General features: G+C 37.6%; 1 protein-coding gene across 5 annotated transcripts in view; it reads left to right on the top strand.

Moving 5' to 3' along the window:
- The window catches only part of MLLT3 (MLLT3 super elongation complex subunit), a 144,750-nt gene extending 133,071 nt beyond the window's left edge, over positions 1 to 11,679 (top strand). For 2 of the 5 annotated variants that reach the window (XM_075078157.1, XM_075078160.1), the window contains 2 exons: positions 688 to 759; positions 6,666 to 7,821. In XM_075078157.1, the coding sequence (XP_074934258.1) occupies positions 688 to 759; positions 6,666 to 6,851 (258 nt within the window). In that variant the 3' untranslated portion in view covers positions 6,852 to 7,821. Of the gene's footprint in view, positions 1 to 687; positions 760 to 6,665; positions 7,822 to 8,196 lie in introns of those variants that run through there. The other 3 variants (XM_075078159.1, XM_075078161.1, XM_075078158.1) reach the window with 2 other exon arrangements.
- The last annotated feature ends 237 nt before the right edge of the window (positions 11,680 to 11,916 follow it).

The raw sequence follows: 11,916 nt of genomic DNA on the forward strand, positions 1-11,916 counted from the left end.
CTCTGAAGGTTCATATTTTAAAGGTATTAGTGTCAACTTCATGAAAACGCGAGGCAGGAGACCCAAGTTTCAGTATATGTTGCTAGATTTTCAGTGGCCTAATCCCTATGCTTTTCAGTTTCTTAAGCTGGTATCTGTGTATCTCTCCATTAAAAAGAAAAAAGTTTCTGATAGCTCAGGCTGAAGGAGAAAGTTGGTAATTGGATGGAGAGTTGGGACATGTTAGACATTCCAGGAGGAAGGACAGTGGAATTTACCATTGGATTAATCTTGCTTGATCTTTCTCCCCACCTTGTTCACGCAAAAAATTAATTATATAGCTTTAAAGAAAAAGAGGGATTTGATTGTGAGCCTTTGGGTTTGGGTTTTACTTGGAAGGATGGGAGATGTTTTTTTAAGATGTTGTTTTGGCATCCCCAGTCTTTTGAAAAATAAATATTATATTCTACAGCAAAGGAGCATCTGACAATATTTTCATCAGTATGAAGTATCTAAGAAAACCCATAAAAACACATATCTGGGTTGTATTAAGATAAAGAAAGCCAGACTACTAAACAAGAAAGTTTAGCTCAAAGATTTAAAATAAAATTTCAATTTGTATTGTTTTGGCAGACATCTGAAGTTTTTGAAATTCATAGCTGTGACTTAATTAACAAGTTGTTGGGGGGGGGGGTGATTTGGTTCTAGGCATACCTTGCTGAACTAGTAGAGCTCCACAGAAGATTAATGACATTGAGAGAGAGACATGTACTGCAGCAGGTGAGAAGCACTCCCATGCAATATCACAGTGTGCTCATTGAAATTGTGAAGTCACATCTGTTTTTTTACCCTTCATCTAGAACTCTATAATCAGGTTTAAAGCCTTCAAGCCTGTATAATCTGTATACAGCTCATTACCACTTTCAGTGCAGCTTAGGGAATTTTTACACATGCCTTAAATTGTGTTGTCACACTAAATGGCAAATTTAAAAAAATGCCTATCTGAGCTAAATTTTTCACAAATTCATTGTTATATTTTTCAACACACTGTATCAATAATTATTAAAACAGGATGGGTGAGTGGGTACAGCTATGCACCATAACTTGATAAAAATACTGTTGCTTTTTCCTGAAAATGACCAGCGTTTTCTCAGCAACGATTAAAGATGCTTTCTAATGGAAACAGAAAACGTGAAATTCAAAGCAAAACTCACTTTGGGCAAAACCACATGTATTAGTAGAGTCTTCTGAATTTATGGAAGGAGTAAAATATGAAAATGTGCAAACCAAGAAGGCCCCAAATTTATTGACATGTTATGCAATAGTAAGAACAAAGAATAGTATTCTTTGTTTGGGGCGACATTGTCTGGTAATATTGGATTACAAATTGTGAAGATTAAACAATAAGCACTGTTAACAAATCAGTTGTAATTGTAGCACAGGTGGTTTTATTATGTTTAGTGCCATTATGTGCCAGTCGTGGACATGTTGTAAAGAGGGAAATTTTTACCACTTCTAAATTATTGCAATCACTCATCAAATTTCCCAACACTTGGATAAGTGTGTTAGAAATATTTTATAAGCCCCAGCATTAATCTGTTTATTAGTTCAGGCTCAATATTGTGAGTAAAGATGAGAAAACAGTTGAGAAGTCAGTGAAAAGGAAGACCTTAATCTTGGTTAAGGATATTCTTAGTTAAAGAGGAATTTTGATAGCTTTGCCAGATTTCGTAAGTTACAATACACAGGAATGCATGTCGCTTATCCTTCATATTTAATGTACTGTTGTTTCCCAAGTTCCCTTTTGTCTACAAAGGGAATGAAAGCACAATTTCAGAATGGTGGCAGAGGCAAATTTTTATCTACGCTGGAAAATTGCTGTGCAGGAGGCTAAAAGGTAGAAATTGCAACACCCTCTCCATGTTACATTATGTATTAATTCTTAGAGAGTTCACATAAAAAGTGAATCTGAAAATGCCACTATATTGTGAATTCATGCTCTAGCTTTGTTTCCTGAGCACTGACTTCCCCAGTTATGTAAAGCATAGGTTTTGAAAGGTTTCACTTCTGGTAGACCTCTGTAGCCAGTGTTACACAGTTACCAGCTATCAGTACAAAACTGCACCACTGTCTGTCTTAGCCTGCATAGCCTGGCTGTAAATCCAGCTTTCACTGGGTCAGTATTGACAGCATGCAGAGCATAGGGCTTAGGTGGTTTCATGTGAAATTTTGAAAAAGAATATCTTCAAAACCTTTTCTGCAAAGCAAAGATAAAAACAAGCAAGAAACATTTTCTCCCCATGAGGGTGGTCTAGCAGTGGAGCAGAGTCCTGGAGAGCCTGTGCTGTCTCCATCCTTGGAGCTTGTAAAATCCTGACTGGATAAGCCCAGAGCAGCCTGATCTGACTCCATGGCTGAATGTGCTCTGAGCAGGGGCTGGGACTAGCAAAATCCCTTCCAAGCAGAATTCTCCTGTCATCTTAAGAAATATTTTCCAAGCAAATAAGATGGTTCAAGTTGAATCCATAATCCTCTTTCTCATCTAGTAGCATTTAAATGTATTTGGTGGGGAAGAAATACTTGTAACAAAAATAATGAGTTCACCACTAAAGCTTCTTCAGTGTTAGAGTACTGTTGTAATCTGCTTCATGGAAGGTTACTAATGCAAGGAAAAACTGTGAAAAGAGATGACTGAAGTGGATATTTAGCGTGAATGAAAAAAGAACAGTATATTCTTGTGCATTTTAAATTAAAGATAGACTTTGTCTTTTCTCCTGAATGTATTTATCAGATGAGAGAAGCATTCATTCAATGACCTTTGCCTCACAACTCACATAAAGAGTATACTTTTAATGCTGTAGTCTATGACTTCTCATAGCATAGTCCTTAATTAGTTATATTATAAAAGTCAGGTTGATGTAGAATCAGTGTTGCCTTGTTCCCTGGGGGACTGTTCTTGCAGATTGTTTCCCTTCATTTGGAGTGTGTGCCGGCAGTCGATACAGCCCTTGTGAAAGCTGGATTTACAAATGGACCGTGCAGGCTAGGACACCGTTCTGTACCGGTAGCTGATAACTGCGTAACACTGGCTACAGAGGTCTACCAGAATTACAATGGAAGACCCAAGTTACTTACCAGTTGTCTTTTAGCCACTCTGCACTAGCAAATGCTCTATGCTGTTACAAAACAAATAATGCAGTTTAGTTTTAAAACCTTTAGTCCCTTAATATTCTGCAACTCATTAGTTCATATGATTTTATCAGTTCACAGGAATATGTTCCCAATATTGAATGGATAACTTGCAGAGGATCAGTACTTCTCTGCACTACAAATAAGCTGTCATCCCATCTTAAATGTCCTTACTGCTTTGCAGCTATGTAATTAATGTAAAATACCTGCAGTGAGCACAGAAATAAAAAGAGTACATTGCTGACTGAGTTTTTAGGAATGAATATGAAACTTCTAACCAAGAAATACAATTACATAGATACTATAGGAAGTACAAAGGTCAGTAGAGCAAGGGATAAATTTGCAAGTCCATAGGCATGACAGCAAACAGGAGTGCAGCCAAGTGGAAAATGTGAAAAATATACCTGCTTGAGATTGTGGCTCTTTCACAAGAGAGGCATTTCTCTTTGAGATACTTTGTTAAAGGAAGCTGAAATAAATCTGTAAAAAAGAGGGAGGAGGCAGGAGGGATGTGATACTGCACTGCAGGTGTGTGGATATGTAGTAAGTAATCCTGATGTGAAATGATACTTATATAAGAATTGCCCAAGGGGGAGGAGGCAGGTGAAAAAGAACTTTTGACCAAGAAATTACTTCTGTGAGAATCACCTGTGCAATTTTTATATGAATATTGGACCATGGCTAGGAAGAAGGTTGTCTGAAATCACATTTTTAAGAGAAATCTCTCTCCCACCTCTTTCAGTGTAAAGGGTTTGGTATTTACAGTGGTGAGGTTTTGGTTTGGTTTGGTTTGGTTTTTGTGGGTTTTTTTTTGTTGTTGTTTGGTTTTTTTGTTTGTTTTTGTTTGTTTGTGTTTTGTTTTGTTTTGCTCTGTGATTTCCACTGAAATGTTAGAGATAACTGAGTCTGCAATCAGATGTTAATGCTTCATGTCCCATATATTAAAATTTGGATGGCTAAACTTGGGTTCCTAACTCTGCATTTTCAGTGCAGATGATGTTAGCATGAAAGGCAACAAGCTTTCTGGTAAGACTTTGCCTCTTACTTTGATACATCAGAAGTTGTGTCTTCAGCTGGTGAAAAATCTCCTTAAAGCCAGTGCACTGGACAGCACAGGCATAAGGAAGAAACTGGGAGTGTACAGCACTGCTGAAAATTGCATTGCTCACGTCCACAAGATGCTTAACTTTAGATGGCAACTATCTTAGAATTTTCTGCAAGGGGTAGCCTGCAGGTCTGGAAACTATCAAATGGCCTAAAACCCTCCATAAATTGAAAAATGACTATGTCATTAGTTGCACTTTGGCTTCCTTAAATACACACACTCATTTGCTTGTTTAAATAGTTCTACTATGATGGATAATGATAAAACTGGGCTGGAGAGACATTATGTAAACAGAGATGTACATTACAGCAGAAAAGAAAAGTTTACTATAGCAGGAACAAATGGGATATTTTTGGTCTTTGCAGCCTGAGCTCTCGGAATAAAACATTTTAATGCTGTGTTTTTAATATTACAACTGTCAGACTTCCTGACAACTAATCTCAACCTTTATTCTTTTTCAAGTATTCTGAATAGAATAAGGATGCGAATGCTAATACTGTAAGTCATTAATTTCTCACTGACTGGTACACAGGCAGGTGTTTTTCATTGAGTTGTCTGGGTTTATCTTGATACATGTCTATACATCCATTAAAACTTCTGGGGTTCCTTTCAGTCTGATTTACCAGGTGCCCTGAGATAGTGGCTATATTTCTTGGGGGTTGGATGATGGATATGTTTAAAATGTTTATGTTTCCCTTGGCCTAGAGCTTAAGAGCCCAAAGCAGAACCTGATCAATAAAAGTGCTTATCAGTTTTTTTAAATATACAGTGCTGTTTAAAAGTACAGTGTTAACACTTTAAGCTAATTTTTGGTTCAGAAATGACATATATTGCTGTGGGGTTATGAGTGGTGATATTCTTCCACCATAACACAAGGAAGTGTTAGACAGAATTTTTCTGCATAGCTTAACTTCTTCCTGGCCTTGGCTTCTGTAAACTTCTTTTGCAGTCATTTATTTGTAACCGAGTGAATATTCAGAGACCAAGCCTGAGATTAGATTCCTAACTTTACCAAAGGAGGCTGGATTGACTCCTTAGCTTCTCTCTTAGATGAGGCTCAAAAGAATGACGAAAATGAGAATGACAAACAACACATATCAAAGTTTCCAACTGGTAACAATCAGTTTTGTCCCATTTGATTTTTTTTCTCCCATGTTAATTGCAAAACAGTAGGAGACGGAGAGTGTTACAAGAATATATGAATCAAAAAGTGGACAAATGAAGTCTGCAATTTTAGATTAAAATTTCCCATATGGAAAAAAAATAAAGCCAAGAGACACAGATTTAAATGAAATGTTAATTGTTCCTAATTACTTTCAGAATTTCGGACAGCTGCAAACCCAATTAAACAGATTTTACTTTTTTTTTTTCCCCCCAGTCTGGAAAATGGGAGGTGATTTGACAGGAAGACTATGGCAGGCATTTCCCTCTTATTATTTTATCTTCCTTCCATTCTGTTTAATCCACTCTGGGTTGTGTCATTCCATGCCTGACAATACACATGAAGTTATTTCATTTATAATCAACATAGTCTTTTCTTCTGTGGTCTGAAGAGAAAAAACCTCTGTTTATATAATGGAAAGGGGAGTGGATAATTACAAAAGATTTAGTTGAAATTCATTATTCTTTTTCATGTTGGTGTATTCCTACCAGATTTGTCATTTTAAGGTATGCTCAGTAAGCCAGGTGTGCGTACAACTGTATCTTCTCCAGCTGTGAAAAAGGAAATACAGTCAGAGTAATAAAGCTCAAACAAGGAATATCTAGCAGCAGTGTTTCAGTGGAGGTATATGTGGAAGCCCTAGAACTAAATGGGTTTCAGATTGAAGGATGCAAATAGGATATTGAGCCTAGCCTGAGTACCACAGAAGGCATGGTTGGAAAGGCTGAGCAGAAGAGCAATGTTCTGTCAGTCCTTCTGTGCTGGTTTTGGGTTGGGAAAGCATTAATTCTCTTCACTGTAGCTGGTAAAGTGCTGATGGCACACTGATGCTTTAGCTGTTGTTAAGCAGTGGCTCAGTGTTGCTAAGTAGCGCCTATGGTAGTCAGGGACCTTTCCAGCTTCCCGTGCTCTGCCATGTGGGTAGGCGGCTGGGAGGGGCAGGGCCACAGCCAAAACAGCTGACCCCAACTGGCCAATGGGATGTTCATTCCATACCATGTGATGCCATGACCAGTATATTAACTGGGGTAGTTGGCGTGCCGGGGAGGTGGGCGGTGAATGGCTGCGTCACGTGCTGTTTGTTTTGGTTGTTCATTCCCCCTTCCCCCCAGGTTTTGTGCCTCTCTTGTTATTTTCCTTTTCATTGCATTATTGTTGTTGTTGTTATTATTGTTTTATTTTAATTATTGAACTGTTCTTATCTCAACCCACGAGCTTTCTCACTTTTAGCCTTCTGATTCTCTCCCCCATCCCGCTGGCGGGGGAGTAAGCAAGCGGCTGTGTGGGGCTGAGTTGTTGGCTAAACCACAACACCATGGCACTATCCAAAGACCCTCTTCAGGATGGGGTGCCTTTCTTTGTGCTCACTTGGGATGTCTGTCTCATGGAATTAAATGGTGCATAAGAGATTCATAGCCATAGTGTGTGGCCCTATCTGACAAATAATGCTTTGGCTTTCCAGGATGCTGAATGGGTTTTTTAGGTAGGTGCACATCCTAGAACTTAATATATCTGGAGTTACATGTTACAGCAATTCAGTGTTGTGTATGACCACTCCTTAAAAATGTAGACTACAATTCAGAGACATTTTTATGTAAGAACTGCAGAAAACCACAGTTTAGATAATACTGTTGATTTTGCAGAACAATAGAATAGTTGAGGTTGGAAGGGACCTCTGGAGGTCATCTGTTCCAACCTCCATATTCAAGCAGGGATGTTTAAAGCCAGTTGCCCATGACCATGTGAGATGGCTTTTGAATATCTTCAAGAACGGAGACCCCACAACCTCCCTAGCCAACCTGTGCCAGTGCTTGGTCATCCTCACAGGAAAAAAGTGTTTCCTGATATTCAGCAAGAACCTCTTGTCTCTGGTCCTGTCACTGGGCACCACTGAAAAGAGCCTGGCTCCATCTTCTTTACACTCTCCCTTCAGTTATTGTACACATTGATAACACCCACGCTGAGCCTTCTCTTCTCCAGTCTGAAGAGTCCCAGCTCTCTCAGCCTTTCCTCATATGAGAGATGTTTTAGTCCCTGTTCTTCTCAAGAGCTCCTAACAGCTCTTCTGTTTCCTGTTTGAAGGAAAGCTGTGTTTACTGATAAAGTAGACACCAGATGAAGTGATCTTAAGCCATTGGTAGGGATATCTTATGGTTGACTTGGTTTAAAAAAAATTCATTTCAGTCTATTAAGCAATAACTGCTAGTATGTGAACTAACATTTGATGTGAGCTCTTAAATACATTTTTTATGTGATACAGACTAGATTCTGTAAGGATTTATTTCTTTCCCTTGCTTTCAGAAAAGCTTATGCTAATTATTTTCAAAGAAACCTGCTTAACAGCTATGCACACAGTTAATATTCCAGAGAGAGATCTACCTGGGGTTTTTAATCTGTTTGGGCTGGGTGGGGGGAGTGTTGTGCTTTTTTTGTTTGTTTGTTTTCTTAAAGACTGACTTAGAAAATATGCAGATTTTCTGTCAACATGTGAAAATTATGATCTCGACAGTGATGTTTGCTGGAACAGCAGATAGGTAGGCTGACATTATGGTTGATGATGATTAAAAAAAAAAATCCTGAGGTAGGTCTGGACCCTAGCTTGTATCAGAAAGGAAGTGAGTGGTAAGGGCAATGGTTTAACCTGCAAGTATTGGGGCAATTGGGCTTGTTTTATGCCTTTCATTTGATAATTAGTGGCATGTTAATACATTCAGTGGGCATGTAAAATTGCTGAAATTTTCAACTGCATCTTTTCTTTCAGATAGTGAATCTTATAGAAGAAACTGGACACTTTCATATCACAAATACAACCTTTGACTTTGATCTTTGCTCACTGGACAAAACCACAGTCCGTAAACTACAGAGTTATCTGGAAACATCTGGAACCTCCTGAGGATTCAGCATCTGGATGCATCAAAAACTGTTCTTCAAATTGAACATTCAGAATGATGCAACTGAAATGGGGGAAAAAACCCAAAACAACTCTCTTCAGCTTTATTTTTCCTTAAAGTCAGTCATCATCTCTTGATAAGGGAGAGGATTAGTGACAAGACTCAGAGGACCACTCTTCTCAAGAAGAAAATGCTCTGGAAGAGTTTGCCTGGATAGCCTTGAAAAAACACACAAAACCAAACAAAAATTCTTGGTCTTAATGAATGTGTATGGTATCATGTATCTCTCTCTGTGGTATTCCAGTCCACAAGATGAATGCATGTTCAACACACTGCCTTATTACATAACTGATCTATTTATTATTGCTTACATGTAATCTAAAGTCAACACATCATTAAATGACACTACCAGACATTGCAAGTAGTGGGGTCCCATGTGTGCTCTTTGATGCAGTGCTATCACAAGCCTAGTAACCTTACTCATGCTAAAACGCCCCATCTTGCTATCTTTCTCTAGTCAATTGAAACACTACAGTCTTGTTTCTACTTCTGCACTTCCAGGAAACAAGATACGAAGTTGGAGACCAAACAGCGGTCCTATATTTTGTTACGTATCTGCCACAGCAGATTAGACCACAGGTCCTTGGCTCTATCCATTTATTGATCTTGACCATGGTAGAAAATGCACCAAATAGGATCATATGACTTGCTATCTATCCTTAGCAAATGAGCCAGTAGGACTTTAATCAAAAAATGTTATGTATACTGTCCTGAATCCAGCATCTTTTGCAGTCTAGATTCTTACATCTGTTTTTATGTTATATAATTAAATGTATATGAGTAAAGGTGTTCTGCAGGATCATCATAAAAGAAGAAATACTGGTCCTGTCTTCTAATGATATGTTGTAGAAAATTCTATATTTAGAGCTATTTATTACTGTGAGTTTCAACACTCCTCTGCTGCCAGTGTGTGACTCACTTTTACCATAAAACCATTGGCATAACATTTTTGTTTGTTCCTATACTATATGGTCTGCTTAGTTTGTTTGGGAGTTTTGTTTCTTGTTTTGTTGGGTTGTTTTACAACTGCTGAATTAAAACCCTTTATTTGAAAAGAAAAAGTATGTTGTTATACAGTTACATGTTGGAATACATATATGATATATTGTATATATGTGTGTGTATACACATCTCTGTGTGTATATGATTTTTATACTTTCCAGATTTTGGTATCTCTTCAGTAACCTGCTTGTGTTTCCAGGAGGATTTCTTGTCTATAAAAATGAGCATTCTTTCATACCATCTATTATTCCTTAAAATCCTTGTTTATGCATGATCAAATAAAAGGATGTGTATTCAGTTTCACATCAAAGCTCCATGCTTTCATATTGCTGATGGTTTCTTGATGAAATCATCACCCTTCTATCAGAAGTTCAAATCTCTCAATGAAAAGAGGAAATAATTTTAAAAATACTTCTGGATGCAAAGGTTTATTCAGGTTTACCAGCCTTAAATGTAGCTTGTTTCTGAACAGGCCAGTACGTCTTGTGTATGCTTATAAGCCACATGTAGTCTGTATGTGTAGAGCTGAACAGTAGTATCTGTATGACTTACCGTTTCAAGTGTGCAGTTTGTGCAGCACTGTAAAACTGAATTCCTGTTGGGGTTCTTTCTTATTCAGATGGTAAATCTTAATACTGTTTCTTTAAGTCCAAAGAAAATTTTACGCTTTAATCTTTTGGAGAGGGCAGGATACGGATTGGGTTGGGGCGCTTTTTTCTTATTTAAAATGTTCTTTGACCACCCTCTGCAGGAAGTCCTTTTCAGGCTTCCCAAGAATAAGTATACTTTCTCAGTAATGTTATGACTCTTATTGATGATTGGCATGAAGCATACTTGAAGCGCTATGTTGTTCTTTTAAGTCCATGTCTTAATGTGCAATTGGGGATGCGGGAGGGAGGAGTGGGAGTGTAATTTTAAAGTTACTTTTGACATAAGGCAAGTGATGAAGGGGAGTGGGAAACTGTGCGTGTAAAGGGGATAAACTTCAATTTTTATTGATTATTTTATATGAAAATGTTTGGAAATGTAAAAGCAACCATGAAAACTCTTGGTCTACTGGCTTGTGTTCAACTTCCTATCTTTTAGTTATACCAGATACGTATGGAATTTTGTCCTTTCTAACTAAGGTTTGTGGTAAAAACTAATTTCAGGAGGGGAAGAATCCCGTAATACTTCTAGTATGACTTTTGCACTGTTTTGCTAGAAGTGGTGGAATGAATCATTTTACCCCTAAAATACCAGATAAGCTTTGTTATACACTGAAAGAAAACAGCAAATAGGTAATAGGCATTAAAAGGATATTACAGCAATTACAGTGTTAAGTTAGTGCTGAATTTCATGCAAATTGTGGATCGTCCCTAAACTCCGAAATTTTCTAATTCAATGGGAGAGGGAAGAAAGTAGACTCTAGTTGTGTTTGTATGTGCATGTTGACTTTTTCACAAAATTCTTATAGAGTAAGAGTTACTAAGTATTGATCTAAATAAGAAAAAATAAAGTAGCTATTTTAATCTAATTTTGTATGCATAAACAAAATAAATCATTGTTCACTTAATTTCAGACATTCATATTTTTCCTAAAGAAAAATGAGTAAGATACCCTTCCAAGATCGGTTAAAGTGTTTTGGCAGTAAATGTTTTGGAGTTTTACTTAATGTCAAGATGTTTAAAACAGAGTTATATGTGAAAACTTGGATTAATTCATTGAGGTGACCAGACGGAGGTTAGCAGTAAGTTGCAATATCTAAAAATTAATTTTAAGTGTGAGTCACTGTTACTAGTTCAGCAGTTGTATCCAATAGTAAGGACGTTTTTGTCTCACCACTAACTTTTCACCTCAGAAAATGGATGTCCAATTGGGCAGACAAATTCTGGTATCTTTTTAGAAGTTTGAGTTCACTGAGAAGCTTTACAAAAATTTCAATATCATCTGGATTTGAAGGCCATCTTAGTCCACTCTTAGTCCAAGAGAAGGAGCAAGAAAGGAGGAAGGGGCATACACTGAAGTGAGGAGAATCTTCCAAGGTAAAACAAAATTCATGCTCTGTCTTCAGCCTTTGGACTGTAAGAAATGCTTGATCATTCCTCTGTCTTCTCCGCATTGGTTGGGTGTTTTTAGGTTAAGTCTCTGCTTTCAATTTCACAAGCAGAGTACACACAATACAGTGATGGTGAAGCCAGTATATTTCTGTTAAAGTTTGTTTTAGTCTGGGGGAAGGAAATTACAAGTTTGTGGGTTTTGCCTGACCTGTTGTCCTTTCCCATTCTCACAGTGAAATAAAGTGTGTTCACAATCTAGTTTGGGCCCTTGGTCCTTACTTGGTATATATCATATTGTTTTCTTAGAAAGTATACTAGTGCTTTGGGGTCTTTTGAAGAACCCATGGATTTTAAGCCCGTTAGTTAGTTTGCAAAATTTATGGGAAAGCTTTAGAATGGTCTGAAGACAAAACTGTCCTGCTCAGTTGTATGCATTATCTTACTCCAGACACTGCTGTGATGGTAGGATGATTGATTTGCTTCATACTG

This window comes from Phalacrocorax aristotelis, chromosome Z, assembly GCF_949628215.1.
Source record: "Phalacrocorax aristotelis chromosome Z, bGulAri2.1, whole genome shotgun sequence".
Lineage (NCBI taxonomy): Eukaryota > Metazoa > Chordata > Aves > Suliformes > Phalacrocoracidae > Phalacrocorax > Phalacrocorax aristotelis.